Below are 26535 nucleotides of genomic sequence, written 5' to 3' on the forward strand. Positions count from 1 at the left end.
CATAGTCAAGACTGGAGGTTCATGTTTAACCTTAGAAACAGTTCCTGGCAAAACAATCTCACCACAAGGTCCATTCAACTACTTGATTATTAAAAGATGGCTGTTAAAATGTCCATACCTCTGTAGACATTAAGTACCGGTACTTGTGGTTCATAAAATAATTCATTCTTGACCTTGGAGAAAAAAAAAGGTACATCATTATTTGTCTGTAGATAGATTGTATAATCTACCACACATTCAAATTATAGGCTTACTTGAAAAACCTTAGAAATACAGTGTATACGGATTTGGATAAAGTAACACACATGGAACAAATAAATTTTTTATCGTTGTTATTTTCAGATGACTTTATACAGAAGTAGCAGCCGCTGTGCTTGTGTGTCGACTGTACGTGCAGACACTCACCCAGTCATAAAAACAGAGGTATCAGCTCTTTATTATTAGCCTCTGAGTCAGTGAACGAGAAAGTAAAGTCGTTAGATTTTCAAAGGCAACATGTCCGGAAAAAAAATACAACATTTTGTCTTTTTATAAAAAATATATATTTATTCATTTTTTACACTATATTTGCAAATTCTTTACAAACGTCATGTAACACAAACAATTATGGAACCCTTTTGGCATCATAGCCTATTTAAAACAAACAAAAAAAACAGTATTTTTTCCTTTCCATGAACTAAACAATCTTATATTTTGGTTAAATACCATAAGTAAACTTAAGAACAGAGAGTACTTGAATACACAACTAGGAAAAAAAGGAGTAGAAAATAAAACCATACATATAGCGTGAATAAATAAATACTAAATTAAATTGAAAGGTAAGCTATATTATCACATTTCCTTCAAAAAAATTTGTAGTACAGTATATCAACTGTATTTATACTTTCCTTATTATTAATAATTTTTCAAAATGATTCCGGAGTTCAATTTTGAAAGGATAAACAGTTGGCCGAGATTTTGAAAATTTAGCTTCATGGATGTGAAATTTTCAGATCATTTTGTCTTCAATGAACAGAAATAGTTATTTATTCCGTAACATCATAAAATCACAACAATTTCAACTGCTGTAACTTTAAAGAATGGCGCGGCACGGTACTCTCGCGAGGTTACGTCGTCGGCGTGCATTAGGTTGCTTTCTTCCCGGGAACAGAAACGCTCAAATTAAACCTGCTCAAATACAGCCGCTAAGTTAAGTCCCTACTTTGTCTCATACTGCCTTTACTTCAGCTGTTCACTTACATCGGGTGTCAGGTAACTGGTGGCTTATTTACAGTCCTCAGCGTCCGAAATGGATGGATGCTAACGTCAGCTAGCTCGCTAGTTAGTCGACATTAGCAGTTGTTTAAAAACTATCGACATTTATCCGGAAAATGTCTGCGGACCAGAGGAAAAGCTGGATACTGACAGGCGCTACGGTCGCTTGCGTCACTGCTCTGTATGTGCCCTGTGTGCAGAGGACTGTCCCCGGTGGAGACTCAGGTTGGTGGTGCTAGATGGCTAACTAAGCTAGCTAATGCTCCTCTGGTCACGTGGCTTTGTTGTGTCGCCAGGCAGCCAATCATGTAGCGCCTTCTTGATCGCAGCTGCTGAAGCTGCTGAGCGGGTACTGTCCGTGGTGCTGCAGATGCAGGTTTACTCAAAACAAACTTGTATATGAGAAAAAGCGTACATAACTCTGTACTGATACATTGATTTAAAACGGAACTGAACCCCCTCACTTTCAGCTTACTTCACTTTCTGTGCACCTTTGTATAATAACACCTCGTTGTATATTATTTGTCTTCTTTCTTACATTTTATTTTACTTTAAAAAAATTTTTTTTTATATTTTTGCTATTTTGTATAGCCGATTCTTGCTTAACGGTGTTTCGTTGTCCTAAATATAACATTAAAGAAATTCTACGTCTAATTGAAACGCTCAACGTTTTGACGTAAGACATATTCTTGGAGAGCTTGGAAAGAGTTCATCATTAATTAGCTTTAAACTCACTTGCCATAACATATCACACAGCACCGATTTCACAGTCGGCTCTGTGTTATTGATTGAATGTTGAAGGCAGAATGAATGTAGAGTAAATACATTTGAAGAAATGCCTGTGGGATGAACGTTTCTAGTAAAGGGGGAAAAAAGGGATATAAAGGAATATTAATGATTTGTGAAGTGTGTAACATATTGTTTTGACTGTGTTCAATGTCTTTTTTGGTGAAACATGACGATTGGGAACTAAATTCATTTATTAATTACATAAATCATTTTGAAAGGGGTTTGAATTGTAGATATGCCATTAAAGGTAATTGAGTGTTACATTTGACTGAAATTGTGATAAGAAGGTTTCTTTGAACTCCAATTTTTTTTAAATTATACTCTGTCAGCCTCAAAAACAAATTTGGATAACATAAATAAGTGGATTATGGTATGATTATTGGCTATGATAATTATCACAATATTCATGTCTGCCAATTTGACCCGCACCTAATTTCAGTCACTTGCACTGCAACCAAGCATTTGTTATTCAAAAAAGTTATTGAGAAATGATTGACTGTGTCAATATATTTTCCTTTTCCGTATCGGCAATAGTTATTTTTAACCAACTTTTGCTGCCATAAAGGGGGAACAAGTAGAGCATAATTTCTTATATTGACTGCACTTCCACGCTGCGTAATATAAACACAATTTATAATGACTAAGTTTTGTTGACAGCCCTTGACTTATAAATAACATGGGTTGTTTCTTTACATTTTATATTATGTATGCATAAATTTAATTTGGACTCTTCTGTAACCAGTCTTAACGGTGAATGTATTTAACTCTACCTTCCTATGTTGTAGGCCAACATATTTTCCAACATTCTTGTAATGTAGTTCATGAAGGACTGCTTTGCACAATTACAAACAGTGTTTAGAAGCGATAGCAAGGTTACAAACTTGTAAATGTGGACTTGAGGGCATGAAGGCTCTGCTTGTTAGGTTTGCACTGCTCTGGCATACGAGCTGCTGTGGAGGGGAATGCACATTTTGCAGAATGAAAGCATGTGAAAAGCTCGGCCAGATATGAGCAAGGAGGGAGCAGGCAATTGGAGCGCTGAGTAGCCCTGCTGGTTGTGCTGCTGTCTAGCAAACGGGGCCTTTGAAAAAATAGCCAGCCCCTTCTCCACAGTGTTTAGGGACCGTGCAGGATGCCCGCTCTGATAGTGCCAGCTGAACACCCTTCTGAATTCTCCAGGTCTCCGTCTCTGTGTCCTAATCTCTTTAGGTGTGATGTGCCCTGGAGAGGCTTGAGCACAGCCCCGCGGGTACACTGTTGTCTAGGAATGTGAAGTGTGGAAATGATGGGGATTATGGGAAGACTGGTGTGGGTGCCCATGCTCCACTATCACAAAGACTCTTGGCACCCATGCTGCTACCCCGTTGAGTCAATATTTTCCCTTTTTAGTATTGGGGCTGCAGAACTGCATCTATGTGGCACTGAGATGGATGTTTTGGCTCAGTATTACTTTGAGTTTTTCTGTGTTGAATGGTGTAAAAGTGTGCCACTACTGATGGAAAATAAGTGAAATTGAGAAACCGATGATGGATGAGAGTGTGATGTAAAAGGATGGCAGGTAGCTGGCGGCTCATGCCAGGTGAAATGGAGCTGAGAAAACATTTAAGCTGTGCAGGTGGAGGAGTTCTGACTTCATGGTCTATTAGAGTGATAAGAGTTGAGGCTCCTCATGTGGCAGACATTTAGGCATAATAATTCACTGTATCAGCAAGGTTGTAAAATATGTGATGCAGCCAACTCCATCTGAAACTTATTGAAAATACTCCCCCTACTCTGTTGCTGTTTTTAATGGTTGAAAATTAATTTGAAAACATTTTTACCTTTTTAATATGATGTCTATTTATTTGACTATCAAGTCAGTGATGCAGGAACCAAGGCCACTGTTTTATTGGTTGTACTGGATGGGGGAGATGACTACCCATCTAGTACCAGTAGAGGGAGCTGTCTTGAACCCAAAACATTTATCATTGTAATTTAATCTGAACCAAATTTCAATTTTCAAGAGTGGGAGATGCAAACATTGGGTGGGAAATCAGTATAATTTGAAACGCTTTGGGTGTATTCTGGCACAAATGGGTTTGTGCCCAGATACATTAAAGCTTCCTCAAATAGCTTTTAGGGTTTTTCTTTTCACTTTGTGCTGCGCCGCACACAGAGCTTGTCAAAAAATTGTGCAACTGACTCTTATTTTCACAGCTTACCTCATTCTGTGACTGTCACCAACGTCGCCTTTCTGTTTTTGCCCAATGGACTAAACGAGACATTGAGGCATTGGGAGTGTGGGAGCAGGAGAGAGGCACGTAGAGAGGCAGAAGAAAGAGGAAGGGAAAGGACCCTGATGCATTGGGAGGAAGGGACTGAAAGCATTATTCTCAGATCAGCATATGTGTGTCTTTGTGTGACAGAGCATTGGAGAGGGAGTCTAATGGTTTGTGTGTGTATGTTTATATCTGTGTGGATGTGCTGGAGACAGGGAGGGAGGCATCAGGGGAGAAGCGAGAGATGAAGAGAATGAGCGTGCCGCTTAGGAAATGTCACACTGGGAAGATTTGTAGGTTTTGATCCTGGCAAATTAATGCAAAACCCCAGTGCAAGTATTTGATTTGGGAAAACTTTGGGAGCAGACTTGTCTCTTAATAATAATTATTGGGTTTACATTAATTTCCTCCCCTATTCTCTTCCACAGGAGAGCTGATCACCACTGCTTGTGAGCTGGGGGTAAGTATTAGCTGTATTGTTTAATCAATTCACTCATTAACTCTTATAAGCATTAAGGAAGTTTAATTAAGCATGGGCAGAAAGCAGATTAATTTACTTTCAGTCCACAGGTTTCCCCCTTCTTTTCTATACACTTATTTTACTAAGTTGCAAGTAGAGAATGCTATAATTTGCAACCCGTTTTTCAAATCCAATTAAAGTCAATGGTAAGGCGATGGCTTTTGTAGGCTTTGCCTTATGTACGGTATAAGGCTTATTATATCCACCCCTCTTTTTTGTGTGTGTGTGTAAGCCGCAAAGAATGAACTAAATCGGGTTAACAGTTATAATAAGTTTTATTATTTAATAAAGTTTATTACGCCGCTGTGATCCTTTTAGGGAGGCTGTGTCGGTGTCACTATGCCAGTAATCCTGCCGTTAGTGCTGCAGTCCGTGTGGCCTGCCTGTCTGCCTTTCAGGCCTCCCCAGAGCCTTGCAGGCCGTCCCTGGGCCCCAGGCTGCTGTCCCCCCTTTCTGATCCCCAGAGCTCCTGAATACTGCTTCCCCGTTCTCCCTGTGGCCTTTGTCCCTCAGCTGTCCTTTTGAAACATGTCTGTCCACTACTGTCGGCCACACAGTCCCTCCTCCACATGCTCCTAACTGATGCTCATTTCGGTTGAGTTGCCTACCTGTCTGACACTAACACTTAGTTCACCAAGCTGTCGGCTGCTAATTTGCTAGCTTTTTGCTTTCTTTTATTCTCTACATCACTTCTTACTCTTTTGCTCCTTTTCCTGACAAGCATGCTCTATCCTCAGCCCGTCCCTCTGATTTGAGTGGAGTTGTTTCTATGTTTGAATGTAACCAAGGAGGCTTTGTGGTGTCTGAGGTGACCGGTGATGCAGTCTCTCACTCTCACCTTTCAGCTCTTTGCTCATTTGAAGAGCTGCCCCTTCTCCCTGCCTGCATGGCTCATGTTATCAGTTCCAGGGAATGAGTCTGTGTTTAATGACTGAGCCCTTATCTGGGTGGAGGAGACTTAGTGGCTAATTGCTGTGATTGCAGAGATCCCCCAGGCGAGAATGACTGCGGCTCGGTGGTGGTTTGGGGGCTGGGGTTGCCGAGCACCACGTGCTCTACCACAGGCTCTAGGGAACTGCACTGTCCTTGGGAAGAGGCCAGAAGAAATGAAGTGCAAAGAGGGAGGAAGGGATGGAGAGGAGGGCTCTGGAATCATAGCAGAGTCAGTTTGCGGTCAAGTCAGGCAGAGTGTGTCTTGCTTACTTCTATTACTGCAGTTCTACAGAACACCACTACCGGCATCTAAAGAGGGCAGAAGAGCAACTAGATTTTCCACTCAATCGGAGGGGGCTGGTACACGTAACACATCCTTACTGCTTCACTCTTGCTTGCCGGTCACCTCCTATATTCTTATTCTGGCTTTTGTATCCTTGATTACTTTTCTCCAGTTCCTCCTCGATCTTTTCAAAAGATTGTACATTTGCACTTTTACCATCTTAGTTTGCCGCCCAAACAAGTACATCACAAATGAGACATTACTCGCTGTTCTCTTGAAGCCGTGACTTTAGATCTCATTGCGTCTCTGCATTTGGATTTCAAATGTTGTCATTTTGTTCTTAGGTGGCCCATCCTCCAGGATACCCTGTCTTTACCCTGCTAGCTCGCCTAGCTATGTGTCTTCTGCCTTCACTCTCTCCAGCCCACAGTGTCAACCTGATGAGTAGCATGCTGGGGGCTGCAGCTTGCGGTGCCCTCTGCATTACTGTCTGCAGGTACAGTAGGAACATGACATATACCATTCCCATGTAATTTTCCATAATTTCTTGTTATATTTGTGTTATTGCTCTGCCATCACTGTGCTTTTATTTTAAGGGATGTGCTCCAGTAAAAATAATGCCCACATAGTGCATTTGGTCCAGTTTTCTCTCATAATTAGCATCTAAATGTCTTAAAACTGACAAACTTAGATTTTTTTGGAGAGCACAGGGATGCTTTCCTCCTTCAGCAGATGACTATGACAGCAGCCTTCTAGTGAAAAACTCTGCACATGCATTGATCTGTATAGCAAAAGTCAAACATTTGAGAGGAGGAAAACTGAAAAGAAGAGTGGAGAGGGTCTTCAAACATTCCCTGATGTTACTGATGTTTTGCGTCCTGATGCTGTCCGGAACAGAGAGTGGTATTTTTGGGTCCTGCCAGTCTGGCAGTGTCATCCCTGATCCTCTGATCAGTATTCAGAAACAGGGCCCAGCCGCACTCCTCCCTCCTACCACCCTGTCCTGCCTGTTTACCCATCAGCCACCCGTTGTGAGAGTGCGTGTATGTGTATGTATATCACAATTATCGCGCCCTCCAACCCCCAACCCGATGTCCCTGTTCTCCTGCCGCCCCCCTTCTGCCCAGCATGCCCCCAATCCTGACATGGCACGATTTCTTATCTCCCCCCTTCTTGCCTCCTGGGTCTGAGAGGAACAGGATCACTAACTCTGCTCCTCCCTTTCCCTTCTCTTCAACCATCTTTCCCCTCGCTCAGGCATGAGCACAGTTTACGGTCTCTACATTGCCATCTACCAGCCTGCAGTTTCCCCTGCTGCTGACCCTATCATGTGAGGGGTATTTTACCCCTTCCCTCTTTGTGTGTGTGTTTATCTTCCATGGTTGGCTGTTCTACCTTACATCACCTTTTTGCTGATGTTAGTAATTTTCTACATTGCATTGTTGGTGGCAGCTTAGTGTCAACATTTTTCCTTTTTGTCACTGTTTATGCATACTGGGGCATTTCCAAGCATGTCATATACTTCTAATTTACTTTTTCCAGAATAGGAATTGTTGAATATGATGTAATTTCTTTTTGCTCTAGGTAGGTAGGCTGTGAGAAACCAGTGATCGTGGGGAAAAGCAGTTGAAAATGGAGCTGTGTGTGTTCCCAGGTGCTCAGCAATGGGCCTACTTCCTGTGTGCTTGGCGCGTGTGTTCTAAGTGGCAGGAGGTCCAGAGTTCGGTCAGGGTACAGGTTCAGCCCTTCTGCAGTAGGGTAGAGGCTTAGGAGGAAGAGCTCCCCAGGGAGCTGGCCCTAAGCCCGCCCAATTTCAACCAGTCTTCCTAGGAGAGTACAGGAGAAGAATAAAGAGAATACATCAAGAAAGGGAAGAACACTGTGCTTCTCTGGGGCTTTTACTTACTATTCCCCTCGTCTTATTACATTTGATGAGTTACCAGTCAACTGGAGGATTGGACTCTGTCCTTGGCCGGACATTGACAGACAGTTATTTTGAGGCCAGAAAATATCCATGCAGTCTGGGTGATATTTGGCTCACAGTGTGCATGTTAACTGTAGCCATGTTTGTAATCTCTGGGGATTTAGATCCAATTTTGGATTATGGTCAAGTAAAAAGTCATTATGAGGACCTCCAAGCCCACCCACTTCCCAACAAGGGATGATGGGTAGTGAGGACTTCAGCCAGAGTACATAGTCACACCATATAAGCTCTTAAGTATGAACGTATAATCTATGCTTTCAATTTGAAAAATAAGCATAAAAGGTTTTAGTCATTATCTGCTCAGAGCCTAGTTTGGGATGAGCTTGTGGCCGTGGATCAGCTGGCAGACTCTGTCTGGTGAGAGGTTACTGGAGAGGGCAAGAGATGAAGGGAGGGGGCTCCGGATGGTCAAGACCTCCCTCTCGGTTCTGGCACCGAGGGCATTGGGTGCTTTGACCATACAGACTGACTGGCATAGATGTCATGCCACATCCCTGCAGGGATTCTCCGGACAGTCTTTCCTTCAGATGAAGTGCCAAAACTGACCAGTTGACACCCGTTGATACCTGCTCTGTTCTGAGATGTATTTTGTTGTTTTTGTCCCTTCTGAGGCCCTTATAAACTTTTTCAGTTCTTTTTATTTTTAGGTTTGCAGCAGCTGAGAAGTAGACTTTCCTACCCCAAACAAATCATCGCTTTGTGTGATTATTTTTTGATGGCAAAATGTATTGAAGTTAATACGGGTACTTGAAGGCAGTTTCTCTCAAATAGTAAATTGTAAGACCTTGAAATTCATCTGGAGTATACCCAACATGGCAAGCCTTTGATGTATCAATTTAAATTAGTCGGCCCGATTGCCGTGTTTAATGTGGGGGAATGTAAGTTGATAGGCTTGGAAGCCACTTCTCTCTCTTGCATAAGTTTAAATGTAGCACTTAGCCTCCCTTTGATTTGTCAATTACAGTTCTCTTGGCTTGATCATATGGTTTGATGGCCAAATTGCATGTCTTGTTATGTTTTCACACCATGGCCTGACAAGCCTTTGAGGATGGTGGACGTAATGATAATTAATATCGATTGCACTTGGAGGTTCACAGAAAGAAACATTCTCCCGGTGGAATGCTAAAGGCCTTAGCCATGAGTCTCTAGAGGAATGCACCCTTCATAGCAGGATAATCCAGACAGCTCAGTATTCTGTGCTCTCTCGTTTCACAGTTTATCTGCTAAAGCTGCTCTGAATCTCTGCTACCTGGGAGGAATCTCTCTCCATTCCTAAGCTTATCCGTAGAAACCAGGAGCCGACACGTTAGCGCGCTGACAGCCATCAGAGCAGAAAAACAACCTCGCTCAGTCATCAGCACTTTTTGGTTTGATCACATGATTACGTAAGAGGACTGTTGAAGCACACCAAACATGCCTGGCCTCCCCTTTCTTTGGTGGCCCTCGAAACAAGATGCACACCTGCGAGAGGCTCCACCGCCAAGAGCTGGCCCATGTGGCACAGCGGATGCCCCAGTGGACCGGAGGGTGGGCGCGGTGCCATCCCTTGCCTTGTGCTGCGTCCCCGACTCCTTATAAGGACCGTTTACCATATGGTCCCAATGGCACCTTCCCTCCTCGCTCAGGTGGGTTGTTTTACCACTAGGGCGGGGTTGTGTTTATCTTGTTGGGGTCATGTCAGGAGCAATGTGTTTATGGTTTTGCAGCCAGAGTTTTGTTTTGAGTGTGAGTTGTAATATCTTGTAAACAGCTGAATAGAGTTGTTTTGTTGGATAACGTTCTCACCTCTCCCTCTCACATCTGTGCCAATAGAGAATATACCCATTCCTATTTTTTTTCTGGAAATGCAGTAGACGATTTAAGGTTTGTCTTTTTAAAAGGACCCAATCTCTGGACCTTTTCTTTCATTTCTATAGTATCTCATCCGTTATATTGTAGTCCAACAGACCTCCTTTACTCTCCCCATCCTCAGCATGACCAATGGTCCCCCCAGGACTCATCCTTTAATACAGTTAAACAGATGTCTAATGGAGATGTTATTTCCTCATTACTGGCTATGGGATGGGGATAGAGAGGAGGAGGGAGGAGGGCTAGATAGACAGCAGAATACAGTACCAGTTTAATATTCCTTTCGCCCGTGGGCCCGAGATTGTGTCTGCCTTGGACGTCAATATTACATTCCTCACCCACCACAGGCAGTCTTAATAAGGCACCAGGCACGGAGACGGATCAGACTCGGCAATTACAATTCACCCAGAATTAGTTAATGGAATCTATACAGCAACATTTATATATCACTGTTGTGTGCCTAATGACTTTGTTGGAAAAAGCAGCAATAAAAATGGCATTCAGTGAATTGCATGAACACAGGATTTTTGTAAATTGTTTTTTTCCCCCCTCTTCCTGTAATTTTTGTGTGTTGGGTGGAGATTAAGATGGCATTCTGGGAGAAATTGTCATGTCAGTGGCTGCATTGTTTGAGCAGAATTGTGGTGATTAATTTTACACGCACTCGGAGCACTGGAGCGCTCTCCTGGAGGAGGGGTGTCTGAGCGGTAGAGCAAACGGCCTCCTCTTCGCACACCAGATGAGGCAGGGAAGTGCCTGGTTTGGTTGAACTGAAAATTAGGTTGTGGCATCCCAGATTCCAATTTCCTTTTTTTGGAACTCGGTTATAAAAAGGATTTTACCTCAATATTAATAGTATGGTATTTGATGATGACTATTAGTTCATTTGGAAGATAATTCCACACCAAAAAAATTTTTTTAAATGAAAAAGATGTGATACAAACAAGTTGATAATGATGACCTGGACAAATGAGAACATTCACAGGCTTATCAAACAAGTAGAAGCATTCACTGGGTATTTCATCCAGACAGAACACCCTAACAAGTTCAATATGTCATGATATCAGTACTATATCTATAAAACGGCTGGATAATATGGCTGAAATCAATATCATGATACTAGAAAAAAAGGTTTTTGATATTAATAGTTATCAAAGTATGGTGAATTTATGCAAAGTAACGTATAATATAGTCAGTGCTATTAATTAAGTTGCAACGTTATGCTCTTCACACACAAAATAAAAACATTAATAACCTCATAACATTTAGTTTGTCTTCAATTACAATTGTTATTAACTTATGAAATACATTTTTTTTTTAAAAATCAACCCAAAGTCACGCTGCAGGGCCAAACATATAACCGGAGATCAGACTTGTCAGTCCATTTGGAGGTGATGTGAGAGTCCTGTATAGTAAAGTCTAAGCATACCTCTATCACTGCCACAAGTAAGTTAAAAAATAAACTATGAAGGTAACAAAACCCCAAGCATTTATTTGCCTGGGAGTTTGTCTAATGGCTGATTGTATCCTGCAGCAAGCTCCAGCACAAAGCCCGGCGCCTCCGTCCCTTTTTTTCTTTCTCTTTCTCTGCTAAATGAAGTTGCCTTGAAGTCCGGTCAGAAATGTAGAGATCATATAATTGTGAAATAAAAAGCCTTCATGTGCTACATTTGGAAGCTAAAGAACAAAACATGTCATTACACAAACGAGCCATTTAAGTACCACTCCCACTACTGCACGAACGGCGGCCTTGATGTCAAGTTTATGTGGGACAGCCAAAACCCTAACTCCTACAATTCCCATAATACAATAGCATCTTCATTAAACTCTCCCTGACTGGTCAACATGTTAAATACAATATGATCATATTGTAATTCTATAATTTCATGGAAAGTTGTTATTGCTCAGCGCTGAGCCATACATTAACTGGCTTAAAAACACTTTGTGGTATTTTATTTACGTGCCTCTTCCCGATTACTTGACCTCCAGTATTGCCGCCTGTGGCTTCCTCAAGAACTGCTTTTCCCAACAACTTCACACTCAACACTGTGCTTCCTTGGGTTCTGAGCAATACATCTACTATAGTTCCCCTAGCAATGCTGCAGTATAGCATAATTTGCGATCATCTAGCTATTTGGAACCAGGCCATTTCCTAGAACAAATGCATTCATTCTGAAAAGTTATATCACTGATGATTTTAAATGCTTGAGCTCTCTACAATGTCACATCTCTGGTCTCTCTTTTTTCATCTGCTCTTGAATGTTCTGTAGCAACGATGGAGAGCAAGCTGTAGTTCAGTGGTTTAATAGTTAACAGGGGTCCCCTTTCAATTCACTACTGTGTGTAAACAACACACTAAATATGTTCCGTAGATCTCAAGAGCTCGACACTGCACTTCCATGTAATCCACCCACCAAGTGTGAAGTCGATCGGATAAAAGATGTGGAGAAAATCCAAGGATTGACAGAGAAACCTTCCATTTTAGTTAATATTTGGTTTCCAGACACATACATATTGTTTTATTTCAAAGCTTAGATTTGTATATCATTTGCTGCTTGGCTTTGAAATTTCAAAGCAGTGCATCAGACACTTACACTGTCATATAATAGCTACTATAAGTACCCTGCTTGGTGTCCTGGCCAGAGGAGAGCCCTGGGGTGTCAGCGAGGGCCAGCTGGAAACCTTTGCCTCAGCCCGAGCAGGCCACCTCCTCTCTCGGGCTCTTTACCCTCTTCAGGAATGTGTGATTCATTTCCAGCGCTGCTTCCCCAAACCACCATTCGGTTAGAGAACAGTGCAGCGACTGATCCGCGATGGCACAGCTGTGGTATTGTTTGTTCCCCGGGGTGATGTGTGACAGTGGCCCCCTTGGCCAGCTTCATTGTGAAGCCTCATTCAGTGAAGAGTGCTGGTGTAGGCTTTTTGTGTGCTGTTATTTAGCACAGACGACTGGTGCTGGCACCTCTCTGGCCCATACTTTAGAACTGAGGGGGTAAATGAGGCAGGTCCCATTTTGACACTTCAAAGTGATTATACTGAGCTTTTGTTGTATCCTTGAAGGGGTTATTGCTCATCATAGCCAGTTGTATAATTGTCATTCATTAGTTGTTTTATTTGCCTTTTGATCATTCTGTTTGAACCTGTATTTGGAATAGTTTTGTATTAAATATTGAATTGCTTTTCTTTATACCATCTTCATTCCTTATGTTTGACTTTTAGCAAAAAAAAAATTGAATTATTGGTAATTTTCTTTTCTAACCACTTACATTATTACCAAGTTTGTGCTTCATTCCAGACTTTACACATACTATTAGTCATTCAGTTAATTAGTCAGGTAATGACACAGACATTTTGGCAGGGTGGATCATTCCAGGGTAGAATAGTCTCGTTGTCAGCTGTGTTTTTCTCCTGCCACGTCTCAACTAGGCCATTGTCACTGAGCCACAACATTTCAACACAGCAGCATCCTGCACTGCATTGAGTCTTGATAACAGGGAACACGGCCACACTGGTGTCAGAATATGTCCTGCTTTATCTGTGCGCCCTGGGAGCAGCCAGCCTGGAGAATGAGCTGGGGGGAGGCTGAGAGGCTGACTGGGACCCAGGTGGTCCAGCGCAGACAGACAGGTCATTTACAGCTTGCACTGTACACACATCACTGGGCTCTTACGGACTGACAAGCTCTAACAGAGAGATTTGTCAGGCACTCGGGGAGACCAAAGAAGTTGAAGAACAGGAATGTGAGTGTGTGCCTGTGTGTGTATGCATGTTTGTGTGCGTCTCTGAATATGTGACAAATGTTGCCTGACTGTCAGACGAGGCTTCAGAGGCAGGGACATACTTTGTGTAATAACCTAGTCAGTGGACCCCCATGACTGTTCTGCACCCAGTGCTGCCCCCAAGTCAGCCCCCCTGCTAAGTGTATGAGCTATGGGTTAATTGTCATGCAGAGAGGTAAAATTATGGGTGCGGGGGGTCTCTGCACCTCAACAAAAGTCCCCCCCTCCTCCCCATCCTTCTTCATCCTTCCTTCAAGTTACAACTAATTCCTGGAGCGGTGCAGCGAGAAAGACGCTGCTATCTCTTATTAAGACCCACTCCTAGACACCCCATCAACACAGCCCCCCCCACCCCCCACCTTTAAGTGCACACACATATACATACTCATTCACCAAGCTCGCCTTACAGTGAACACAGAGAAAAAAAATAGTGGAGAGAAGGAGAGAGAAAACCCAAGAAAAAAAGGGGAAGTAGTCAGCAAGCAAAGAGTTTTTTTTCTACCCTGCTCTCGCTCTCCCTCTCCTTTTTTTTCCTGATTTACCGCGCTTTCCTCAGAAAGCTCCATTGTTCCCCTAGCCTAAGTCTCATCAGGCCTTTTGTGGCTGACTATCACAGCAGCAGGCAGAGAGCTGGAAATGTATAAATGGTATCATGCCTTGTGATTAATGGCGGTGCTTATGAGTCAGGTCTGATAACGGGCCTGCTCTCTACTCAATTTCAGATACCGTTAATGGAATCTGTCTTCTGCGATTGTAATGTGAGAGCGCCTAATTTGCTATGGAGCTTGAAGCTGTCACCGGCAAGGGATTGTGGGGTCATAAGGGACCTGGCAGCCGTTTGGCCTGCAGCTTGTATCTGCGGTGCTGAATAGAGCAGCTCTCTGCCTGTCAGTTAGCTGATAGGCTGATGAGGACTCTAAGCCACTCCACACAATGGCGAAAAGGGCCATACTGCCTGACTTCCCTAATTGTCGAGCCTGCTCATATTTCAGAGCCAGCATGCCGGGGACTGGGCTTCTTTTTTTTCTCCTTTCTCTTTTTTCCCCTCTCTCTTCTTGAACTTTTTTCTTCCCTTTTCTATATTTCATCCTTTATCCCGCACACTGTCTCACCCCTTTAACGCACACTTCTCGGCACTATTTTTCTTTTCTTTCCCTTTTCCTCATCATTTGTCGCCCCTCTCTCTCCCCCTCTGTCTCTCATTTTAGTAAGTGGTGGGTCTTAGCGTATGACAGATTATCCCAAGTTTGCTTCAATTACCGCAAAGGAGATGGAGACAGTACAGGAGGGGAGGAAAGGGAAACTTTTGTGCACACATTATATTTAAGAAGCTGAGGATAAAGTGCTATCTCTACCATGGTGGTTTCTGTGCCAGTCTGCTCGAGATCCACCGGCTGCTGGGGAGGGAGTTCTCATGATATGTGAATGGCCCAATTCACTGGGTGTTTTTCAAGGTCTTGTCCGAGAACCAAACTTGGGTCGAGGGAAGATTATAATGGGTCCCCAAATTAGTCTGGGTGAAGTGGTGGCTTTTGTTACCGCAAAAATTTTAATTTGTGTGAACTGCTGACTTTGTTGTTTTTCTTTTTTTCAGTAAGTATAACTTACTTATTTAAACACCTGAAGCTCTGCAGCCTTTAAAACTGACTATAATAAAGTAATGCTCGAGGTATATTTGAATAATGGGCTGTCTAATTTGGTTGGAATCAGGTACTGAATGGGATTTTAAATACACATGGGTTTGTGTCGGAAGTCGCAGATATTTCTAAAGTTGTGTATAATTATGTAGGCCTGTCCTCCCTCACTGTCAGGTTGGAGGGCCCCGGCCCTGGAGCTGTTCTGGCTGGAGGGCTGTTCGCTGTGTCCAGGCTGAGCTGGCAGTGGTCCATGGTGGCAGAGGTCTTCACCCTCAACAACCTTTTCGTTGGTCTGCTTTTCTTCTTGACTGCAAGCTTCCACTGTGCCGAGAATGCCCTCCAAAGGAGGAAGGTAACTCCTCCACCCCCACTGGGGAGTAAACCTAGCTATCAGTTACCTGTGATCATTCAGTAGACGCCTCTTGAGATAACTTCAAATTGAACTCACAGTCCTGTACTAAAATGCTTGACCTTGTCAGATTGCACATTGGGGAGCGCTATGCTGTGGCTTGGGGCTCTGCAACCAGCACACCCTGGTGCTGTATGTACTGATTATCATTCCCTGGGTCATCTACCAACTTCACTTTCTCAGGGTAAGTTCTGGAGTCTTATTCATAAAACAGATTCTAAATTTGTGTTTAAGAAACCTAAAGATGGGCAAGAAAAGGACGATTGGAAACTTACATTAGGTTTCTCTAGTTGTTGCCATTCCGTCTACATCATACAGTCCCATCTACATATTTCATCTACAGTGTAGGACCTTGCACTTGGAAAATGTATATTAGTCTGGAACATCTCAGTTCAATCTCGTTTTCCAAGTGGCGTTATTAACAGTGCAATCAGATATGCATTTCGATCTAATTGGATAGACCTAGCAACGAAACAACGTAGCGCTGTGCGCTGCATGCAAGTTGTGGTGGGTCCATTTGAAGCAGGAAAAATGGTGGCAGGGTTACAAACTTTCTCAAATTACACTACACTAAATGTTTCTGAAAAAGGTAACAAAATCTTGATTTGTATTTGATCTGAGTTTTTTGAGCTTGGTGTGTTGCACTGGGTGAAGGACGCCAGTAACGCTCAGTAACTAATGTTCCACTGTCAGTCATCGTCTTAAACCCGCCCCACTTGAGATAAATGGTTTTGATTGGTCCGTCACATCTTAAAGTGCTGAAAATCTGTCTGAATGTGAGCAGGGGGCATACGTATCTACTAGAGCAAATGAAACATGATTTGTCTGGTTGGGCTTGATTAGGCTTTTACTTCCATTTTGGAGAGCATAAAATAATCATTAACATGTCTTCCTTAAAAATCTCGACAGGAGCTCTCTCTGCGTGGCCTTGTCTCTCTAGGAGTGTGTTTCCTTGCTGGCTTTCTGCCGTATATCTACATGCCCATTTCTTCCTTCATCAACACAGCCCGCTGGAGCTGGGGGGATCAGACCACCCTGTCAGGCCTGCTGACCCACCTGCTGAGGGCTGAGTATGGCACCTTCAGTCTGGTATGTTCTGCTTGCCCTGCTATAATAAAACTAACACACTATTCAAGATTTCTTTTATCATGTGCCATTAGTCTGTATAGGTAATCTGGTGACAATTTTTTTCCTTGTATACCAGTTTTTTTCATTTTATTCTGTGTTTGCAGGCAAAGACAGAGAGCTCTGTACACCTGACCTCAATGCTAAAGTAAGTCTGCTAAATAACGGCACACATTTTCAGACAGTCTTTCTGGGAAGGTTTATGGCTTAAAGTGGGTGTGAATGTCAAACAGTTTCAGAAAGTTAGAGATGATATTTGATCGTCCAATTCCATTTCTGACAGAGTACACGGGTCCGTCTATACAACCTTGGTGTTCTCCCATGGACAATAGATTCAGAAAGAGACAATAAAGAAAACTGGGGATATTTTATCTGAGGTACAGTGAGATCACACCTGGACCTTACCACTTTTTGCGCCGGTTTTGATGTTTTACACAGGTATAACCAGAGACACTCCAATCTGTTCTGAGAGCCCACATTCATTTCTGCAGCCCATCTCTCTCTCTCTCTTCTCCCCAGAAGCTTTTGTTCTTCCCATTCCACTCTCTCCCATCAAAGCAGAACTGAACCCGCTTAGAGGGCCAAATCGCTGTGTTCTGTTTCTCCAGCAGTTTGAAATGATCACTCAGCTCTGGTGTTTAAGCGTGACAAGCTGTGATGACAGACACTGCAATAGAGCTGGAGAAATTGTATTTTTCCACTCCAGCAACCCCCCATCTCCTCCACCCGATTCCCTCCACTACCCGCTACCACCACCGCTGCAGTCATCCCACTCCTGGTATCTTTCTCCAGCTGACGAGATGGGGGTGCATGTGCGTCTTAAGACCCCCCACTACCAGCCCCCCCTCTGCCAGGCACCCACCCCTTCCCATCACCCCTGCTGCTTGATGGACAAGCACACCTTCAAGATGGGGAAGAGAGGCGAACATGACAGGCATGTCACACTGGAGACGTAAACCCACTGGAGAAGCTGACACACACACACACACACACACACACACACACACACACACACACACACACACACACACACACACACACACACACACACACTCGTGAGCACATTCACACATAGTGTATATTGGGAGATATAGAGACTCAATAAGCTGTCAAATAGAGATGGGTATTAAGGAAGAGGCAGGAAACTATCTCTCTGCTCTGAGCAAGCGCTCTGTGACTGACAGGCACTGTGAGGAGAGGATGGGGCAGTGGGGGGTGGATGACACAGTCATTCGTATCTGTCAATCCGATTGAAAGAAAGAGCCCACAGTCCAAGGAGTTTGTTTTGATAGAGGATGGAAGGCATTTAATAATTGGTGTCCTTGAGTTCAGTAGCAGGGAGGGTAATTGAGCTCATCTTTGGTGTCCATCATATATATGTGTGTGTGTGCGTGTGTGTGTGTGTGCGCAGGGCCCAGTTGGACCACTGTCTAGAAGACCTTTCACCTCCTGTTCTGGTGCTGGCAGGAATAGGTCTTCTCCTCTCCTCGTGGGACAGGTGGGATGAGTGAGATGCCGGCATACAAAACACCAAACTCTGTCATACACATCTCAGCAGCCACTTCAACCAAAAATCTAATCCCCTGGAGTAAAAGACGAGGAACAAAACCACTGACAAAATGCTGATCTTAGAAAAAGAGAAAACAAAAAAACACTGAGGCACCTAACTGTCAAGCTGTCGCAACGCTCCACATTCACATCAAGAGATGTTGATGTGTATTTTGGATTTTCAAAAACACTATTGTGTGTACAAATAAACCGCTGCTTATATGTAACTGTTTGTGGCAGTGTGGTGGTGTGATCCACTAATTCATTACAGCGATGCCTTTTTCTGCAGTCTAAGGGGTGGAGCTGATAAAGCCTAGTGAAGCCCCCCGACCACTTCCCCCTCTCCTGGGGTGCACTTTGATAAACTTGGCTGCATACACACACAGATGAAAAAGAGCAAGGTCATTTCAATGGATGCCAAAAGGAAGCCATGCAAATACCAATTTACCTAATGTTGAATCAAACTCTTTGTATATCAAGAACATCAGAACTTTTTTTTTATTACTGAAAAATCTGCTTTTATTTTTTGTGCATAATTTGAAGAGAAAATACAAACGCTGAATATTGACAGTATGTCAGGTCCAGTGGAACCCATCAGATCAATGTATTGGGAGGAAAACCAAAAGTCATTTTCTCTGGCTTGAGAGTGTCTCTTCAGGTTCAGATGATTTGTTATTGCCACAAGAGTAACATATTTTCTTTTTAGTGCATAAGTACATTTTACAGCTGTACTGTAATGAGTTTGTGATTCAGCGGTTGGCACCAGCTCATTATGACTCAGTCTGCATTAGAAAATCAATCATGCACTTCTTAGCTGGCTGGCGTATACATTTGCTCTCAGGCTTGAAATCTCCATCCCTGCATTAATGTTTTTATGGACTTATTCAAAACAAGTATATTTTTACAGAGCAAACAGACAAAATAATACATTAGACTAAATATGTAGAAATTACAGTCCAATAGTATATAGAACAATATTCATGAAGTGATAATGAGAACAATATTTGTTTACTGAATAACTAGTGTCCTGTCCTATCCTAGGATGGGTTGCTCAGTGTCCTGGCTGTTGACTGCAATGCTGGTGGTCTACTCGCTGTTTTTTGCTTGGAGAGCCAACCTGGACATCAGCAGACCCCTACTGCTTGGAGTGGTGAGCTATGGGACTTAGACTCATTGCGACATCCTCCTAGGTGTTTCTGTTGTCTTAATTTACTTGTAGTGGTCTAAAAAGCATGTTCATACATTGTGTGTGTGTGTGTGTGTGTGTGTGTGTGTGTGTGTGTGTGTGTGTGTGTGTGTGTGTGTGTGTGTGTGTGTGTGTGTGTGTGTGTGTGTGTGTGTGTGTGTGTGTGTGTGTGTGTGTGTGTGTGTGTGTGTGTGTGTGTGTGTGTGTGTGTGTGTGTGTGTGTGTGTGTGTGTGTGTGTGTGTGTGTGTGTGTGTGTGTGTGTGTGTGTGTGTGTGTGTGTGTGTGTGTGTGTGTGTGGGGCATGTTGTTTTCTTCCTCATACTGACTTGAGGTTGTAACATTGGTATCATTGTACCTTAAAGCATTATCTATGTTTGCACCAGGTTGAGCGTTTTTGGCTCCAGAGTGATGCTGCAGTGTGCGTGCTGGCAGGCCTCGGCTTGAGCCGGACACACGCTGAGCTGGAGAGGAGGCTGGGCCGTGGTGGGGTGTGGAAGACCACAGGCTGGGTCCTCACCATGGCTCTGCTGGCACATATGGTGCACACCAATCACAGGTATGCATTGCACAGTAACAAACTTCCTGGGTGTGATGAACACAAACATGGTCGTCCATTAATATCACAACAATAGTATTATATGCTTTTCATTGTTAAGGTACAACAACACATTAGGACAATGAGATTAAAAAGCTGACACGAATGCTGAAATGCAGTTTTAAGATTTGTGTGGGTGTTAACATGCATTTTGGATGAAAAGTGACTCTCAGTACTTTTTCGCCCCTGGGTTGTTTGATTTATTTGGTTAGGGCTAAACATAAAGTGAGTTTATTAACGAACACTTTGCAGACAGTTAAAAAACCTAGTTCTGCAACAGCAAAGATTGTGATCACAGTACACGAGTAAACTTGACACAAAATGTTCACACATAAATGTCGCTTCATTGTACTGTTTGTGATTTCAAGCTCTAATAGTTTTCATGCAAGTTTCTTTTGTTTTTTCTTGATATATAAAAAAGCAGTCAGATTCTGCACAATCTGTGTGCATTTATTTGTGTAATCTGTTTACTTTGTTAGCCCTGTTGCCGTAACTACGCCAGAGTGGTATGTGTCCCTAACTATTAAATACTTCTGTATTTCAACTTCTAGCAAAGTTTAGTGAAATAAAAACTCCTTTCTCATTCGAAAATCCCCATGCATAAGTTTTCCCTGAGTCAACCTGATTTGTTTCTTCCTTGCGCTTCATACCGCAGGTCTGAACTCCACATGTCAGGTTTTTCTCTGCACACCCCATGGTAGGGGCTAAAGAGGGGCACGGTTAGCACATAGATTCCACTCACAGAGCTCAGACTGAGATGTTAGCTGTCCGAGAAGGCAGATTACACCGGCGTAGTGCTGGGGAGTACCAGACAGCCATCACTGAGCAGCTTTGATCAAGGGGAGAGCATGGCCTGTGCTGTCAGACCCATCACACCTGTCTCCCCCCGATTAGATAGACAGAGCGCTCTGCAGAGGGGATGGGGCGGGGGCACTGACAACTTACCCTCAGAGCACCTTGAAAGCATACCTACAAACACATTCCCACAGTTGTACACATCACACACACTTCTAAGCGGGAGTACACTCAACCTCCTCTTTTAAATTCAAGTAAACACAACTTGTGTTTTGATGATATTATTCAGTATGATGGTGACTGTGCTGATAATCCCCAGGGAGTGCGATCAGAGCAGAAACAGCGTAGTCGAGAGGTTCGGAAGGGAGCTTCTGGCCTCCATCCCAACAGATTCAATCATCCTGACCAGGGGAGATCTGCCTGGAAACTCCCTGCGCTACTTATACTACTGCCAGGGTGTGCGGCCCGATGTGCGTCTGGTCGACCAGGAGGTGAGAGCTTTGATTTCTCCACAGTCTTGTCTTTTTTAAGATGTTTTCATTTTGATACAAATGATTTTGATACAAAAGTAAGAATTTGGTCTTATTAAGAACATTTCAAAAATCAAAATCAAATCAAAAATCAGCTCAAATAAAAGTTCCCTCTGACGTAGAGGAGAGAGAAGTAGTAGTTAAACACTTTTGCATTGTGTATTGTATTGCAATGTTCTTCCTTTATATTATAAGCTGCTAATTTGATTTATGACAAAATTGCTTCAGTATATGTAAAAAGGATATATTTCAGATCAGCAGGATTTGTATGGATTTGTGTTTGTATGTAACTGACTGAAATTCATACAAAATACATAAATTACAGCCTGATGTCTGGAGCTGTCTTGCAGGCTTTTTTTCTTTTCTAATTTGGGAATATAGTCTTTATGTATATACGTTTGTATATCTCTTCAACATCACAATCATAAAGCGCATTTAGAGTGATGTAATAAAAATGTATAGGGAAAACAAAAGCCTCAACTTTAAGTAAGAAAAGAAAACCCCTGTTGACGGAGTAAAAAAAACTGCTGAAATAGTCAATAAATCCTATTCTTTAAGTGACTTGTACACTGTTAATTTCACTACTAATCACAGTGGTACAAAAAATTGAACAGAGTTGGTGATACTCTTTTCTTCTTTCTAGATGATGACATATACTTGGTATGTGGCCAAGCTGGCGCAGCACCACCCTGGGGTGCACTTCCCCGGCCTCTGGTGGGACCCGGTCCACCCTGAGGAGAAAGACACCTTCAATCTGGAGCAGTTTTTGTCCCACAACACACAGTGAGTCGCCAAGTTACAAAAGAGAGAGCCAAAAGAGAATGGTGGTCTGAACAGATAAATAGAAGAGTGTAAAGAAAAGGAAAGAGGAAAGAGAGTGTACTGGGAGGGCAACAATTGTCCAAATGTACAAGTGGGTGATCTAATGAGGCAGAGATCAGTGGAATGGTCGACACAGCGGTGAGTGCAGGGAGAAGATAAGCCTGTAGAACTGTTGAGGCCATAAAAGGAGTTTGATGAACTAAAGAAGTCGACTAATCTACTTGATTTGGTTAAACAGTCTCTGGTGGACTCATTGCTGCTCCCTGCTCTCATCAAACACTCCTCCAAAAGGAATTGAGACCAAGAAACAGTCTGGAAACCTGTTAATACCAAGGCCACCAGGGGGCAGTGTTTGCCAGGCCAACATGCCTTTCTCTCAGTGGGGCAACCCTGACCCATGGGATTAACCCACAGGGCCAGAGTCTTTGGTGAGTAGCACCAGACTGGAGGGAAGCTAGAAAGTGTTGAGATGTTAGGAATTGTTTGTCTACATGGTGTTCCTGTGTGTCTCTGTCTCATCATCACTTACCTGGGGAAAGAGGAGTGTTTACATGGAGAATAATAGAGGATGTGAGTAAGCCTCTTTCTGGTTGTTTTTCTGCAGGAGGCCTGTGGTCGCCTGCATTGGGCTGTCTGATGGAGACACAAGCTGGGGGTATAGTTTCTCTCGTTGGCCCCTGGGTGTGTGTGACTACCTGGTGCCAGCTCAGAGGCAGTTTCACCCTGAAAGTTGGGCCAATCAAACTCGCAACATCTACAATTGGAGTGAGCCACATGACAGGTGCAGATGCACAATTATACATGAATCATTACCATCTCCCACAGACATGTTTTAGTCATACAGCTTTGCTTTATTTCTCCTCTTAAGTAGCTTTAATGTTGAAAAAATGACATAATTCTACATAGTTGGACAGTAACATAGGTACTTGTTCCAGCATTTCATTGATGATATATATGATGTCAACACTCAGTGAAATATTCAAACATAAAAGTCCATGTTTTTGCATCATTTTAAACACATTCCTCTGAAGTTCAGCCTGACATATTTGTTATCTTTGAAAACTTCAGGATCTCAGTTAGAATTTAAAATAAAGTTCTGTGAGATTGATCACTGTTTAGCGTCACAGTATAATTTTATAAAGACTGGCCCACTGGCAAGTCAGTAGTATGTCATTTCTTGGAGGCCTACTAGAAGAATCCTTTTGCATATTGTTTAAAACAACTCATGATCTTTAAATTAAAACAAAAATATTTTTTCAGCAAGAAAACAATCCCCCAACCAGAATCCTCTTCACATATTTCATCGCTAACATCTCCTTGCCCCCTTGTCTCTCTGTGGTCTTCTGAATCACCCTTCCAGAGACTCCACAGAGCTTTCCTCAGTGAGGTTGTCCTCACTGAGGAATTCACTTTGTGAATTCAACCAGAGCAAGACATTAGGCCCTGAGCCATCTGAAATGAGACTGAAGATGAAAAATAATGAGTTTCTTATTGCATTTTGTCAATAACTGTGTCAAAAGTGGAATTAGTCAAAGCTCCGTATTCTGTTGCTGTTGCCAGCAGCCCTTCATTCACTCAGATATCCACGGCTGAATACTGTGACATTATTTCCCGCACCCTCACGAGAAGCGTGTCCGCCGTTGCCCACAAGCCAAATATTAGCGGGAACTCTGCTAAAATATTCTTTTGAAGAAGAGGTCAAGTGTTTACAGTCAACAAAGTGAAAAAAAGGGAGTTGTGGTTTTACTCCATGTCTAATATGCTAGCTGGTATTGTTGCTCAGTCATTTAATGTTTATGCAGCAAACATTGATGTTTCGTGTATCAAAGCCTCCACAGTCAAGTGGAACAATATATTCACATAAATGATAATTTATAGTTAGTGGAACTGTGCACAAACCAACGCCTGGAGCTGTTTAGATAAAGATTTTTTTTTTCATGTGTGAACAGTTTCCATCCTGCGTCCTGGGAGCGTGTCGCTAATGAGGAGATGTGGCAAGCCAGGTACAGTAAAGTTTTTTCCAAAATACACTGGTTTCCTCTTTGTAGAGGTTGTATACATTAGTTTGCAGATAAAAAGCTGCGTCACGATGCATACTAGCCCACTAGAACATCTCCATAAACCAGTCTTGTGCGGTAGAGCATATACATGTACATTCTATTTGGTGTCGGCATCTACATAAATCACTCCATTGGAGTGGTGCGTCTGTGAGTGTGGATCTGCATGGCTCATCCATCCAGCACTTAGCTCTGAGCCTGCGTGCTTTGTTTCAGGATGAAGACGGCTTTCTTTCTGTTTGACCTGGCAGAAAGGATGCAGGGAGAGGGGAAAGCTCGCCTCTTTGAGCTGTCTTACACTGTGAGTTTGACCTCGACAAACATGCAAAAATACTGTTGTTAACCATAATGAGGCAGATTTAACTGCCACAACTAGGAAAAGTATGGCATTTAAAGGCTTTTTTTTCATTATTTGTCATGACCTCTGCTTTTGTGTGTATGTGTGTCTCTGTGTTTATATGTATGTGTGTTTGCTGGACAGCTGTATAAGGAAATTGTGGAGGCCCAATCAGACTACCCTCCAAACTGGGACAAGAACTTGGCACTAGCCTGTGAAAGGCTGCTTCGCTCAGGTCATCGGGGCTACAGTCCAGACAGTCTGCTGACCTGCAGCACCCAGCACTTTAGTCTCTACTTAGAGAAGGAATCTACGGATCCCCAGGCCCTGGCCATACGCTCGGCCATTACTGGCCTGCTCAAAGAGAGAGATGAGCTCCGCCAGAGCTGGAGGCAAACGCCATAACAAGATTCAGAGAGACCTACATGTAGCTGGTACACTTGAGTGTACGACATGAGTCCAGCCGAAGTGCAAGGCACCAGAGACGAAGTCTGAGCCAATGTGCCCCTTTGCATGGTTTAAAGGTGGAACTCCAGAAGGAAAGAATGACGTTTAGTTAAAGTTTTGGCTAAATGGACTGAGTTGGGAATTAAGTGGAATGCTGATGCAGAAGTACTGGGACATAGTTCAAGCAGAACTCTACACAAAGCACAGAAGACAAAACTCAGCAATGCTTCAATTCTTCATGAACGGTTACAGTTGACCAGTGGCGGAGCTTGACTTCAGGAAGCCTTGACTGAACCCAATCAAATAGTGCGTGCGCCCCTTAAAGTCACCCATTCGATTGCTTTATCATTACATCTCCTTTTTTTCTCTTCTGCTCTCACAGCTTTTAACATGCTGATTATTTTGCCTCAGCCACTGCTCTACTTCTCTTTTTCTCACATTAGGATAGCAAGGCCGAGATTGAGGGAAAACCAATTTGGGGGCAGAAATGGGGGATTAGAGCGGTTGTTTAATCTAGCACAGACTTGTGCTGTACCACACAGTCCTCACTCCGTGTAACCAGCACTACCCACCCACCACCCCTCTATCCTTCCATCAGTCTATCTTAGATGGTCCTTTAAATGTTTAAAACTAATGGATTCGATGAGTGTTTTTTTCCCCCTCTCTTCCTTCCTAACGGGAGGGCTGTAATCCCTCATGGATTTAAATGAAATGTGAAATGTCACAATGCCAGGGACCCTTTTAGAGGTGCGTTTCTGTGTGCATGTGTGTTGATTTATGTTCGCATGTTGGCGCGTGTGTGTGTATGAACATGGTTAAATCAGCACCCAAGCCTTTTTCCTGCGGAACTGCATATAAACATAGTCGATGAACAGATCGGCACACTGAAAAGTACTTTGATCATCATACAAGCACAAAGTCATGCAAACTCCAGGGACATGCAAGACCATCAGCCATCTCCCAGGAATTGTAGCCCTTCGATGGTTGCTGGAGAGAAAATGTAGCATGCGAACACAGGGAGTGGACCAGAGTCACTTGTCAGAGTGTTCTCAGTGTCCAAAACCTCAGTTACAAACAGTTTTTTAAATCCTGGTGCTGATGTTAAGGAACCTTGTGGCCAGGAAATGTGTTGGATAGGGGTGAAACCAGTCTATTGCCATAAGATTTATGAAAAACTGCTGGAGGAGCCTGGTGTTTGAGTCACCGCTAGAAACCGAAGGACAGTGAGTGGATGTGTCAGCTAGCTGGATGATAAGATTCAACCTGCTGTAGCAGATGGTTTCATTTCTTTAAAAAAAAAAAAAGAAACTCCTTTACGTTCTAGTTTCAAATATTTCAATAAAGATTCTGTCTATTTTAACACATTTTGGAATATTTTTTTCCCACGGTAGACTAGGC

The 26535-nt window shown here is 43.0% G+C and overlaps 1 protein-coding gene across 1 annotated transcript; it reads left to right on the forward strand.

The window, feature by feature from the left end:
• Window positions 1–1223: 1223 nt before the first annotated feature.
• On the forward strand, window positions 1224–26269 carry tmem260 (transmembrane protein 260). The gene is made up of 16 exons (XM_083924490.1): window positions 1224–1479; window positions 4730–4761; window positions 6382–6533; window positions 15460–15637; window positions 15765–15878; window positions 16604–16783; window positions 16927–16967; window positions 18231–18317; window positions 19409–19517; window positions 19938–20110; window positions 21264–21435; window positions 22118–22257; window positions 22901–23077; window positions 24246–24299; window positions 24570–24654; window positions 24835–26269. Exons 1-16 carry the CDS (start codon window positions 1371–1373, stop codon window positions 25093–25095), a joined length of 2064 nt encoding a protein of 687 aa, XP_083780616.1. The 5' UTR covers window positions 1224–1370; the 3' UTR covers window positions 25096–26269.
• The last annotated feature ends 266 nt before the right edge of the window (window positions 26270–26535 follow it).

Source organism: Echiichthys vipera, assembly GCF_963691815.1.
Source record: "Echiichthys vipera genome assembly, chromosome: 12".
In the NCBI taxonomy this organism is placed as follows: Eukaryota; Metazoa; Chordata; class Actinopteri; order Perciformes; family Trachinidae; genus Echiichthys; species Echiichthys vipera.

Excerpts from the sequence above, each read along its gene's own strand:
- tmem260 (XM_083924490.1), top strand. The coding sequence starts at position 1,371 with ATGTCTGCGGACCAGAGGAAAAGCTGGATACTGACAGGCGCTACGGTC. Across the intron at positions 15,879-16,603 it reads ACCAACTTCACTTTCTCAGG|GAGCTCTCTCTGCGTGGCCT; the intron begins GTAAGTTCTGGA and ends AAATCTCGACAG. Across the intron at positions 24,655-24,834 it reads TCTTTGAGCTGTCTTACACT|CTGTATAAGGAAATTGTGGA; the intron begins GTGAGTTTGACC and ends TTTGCTGGACAG.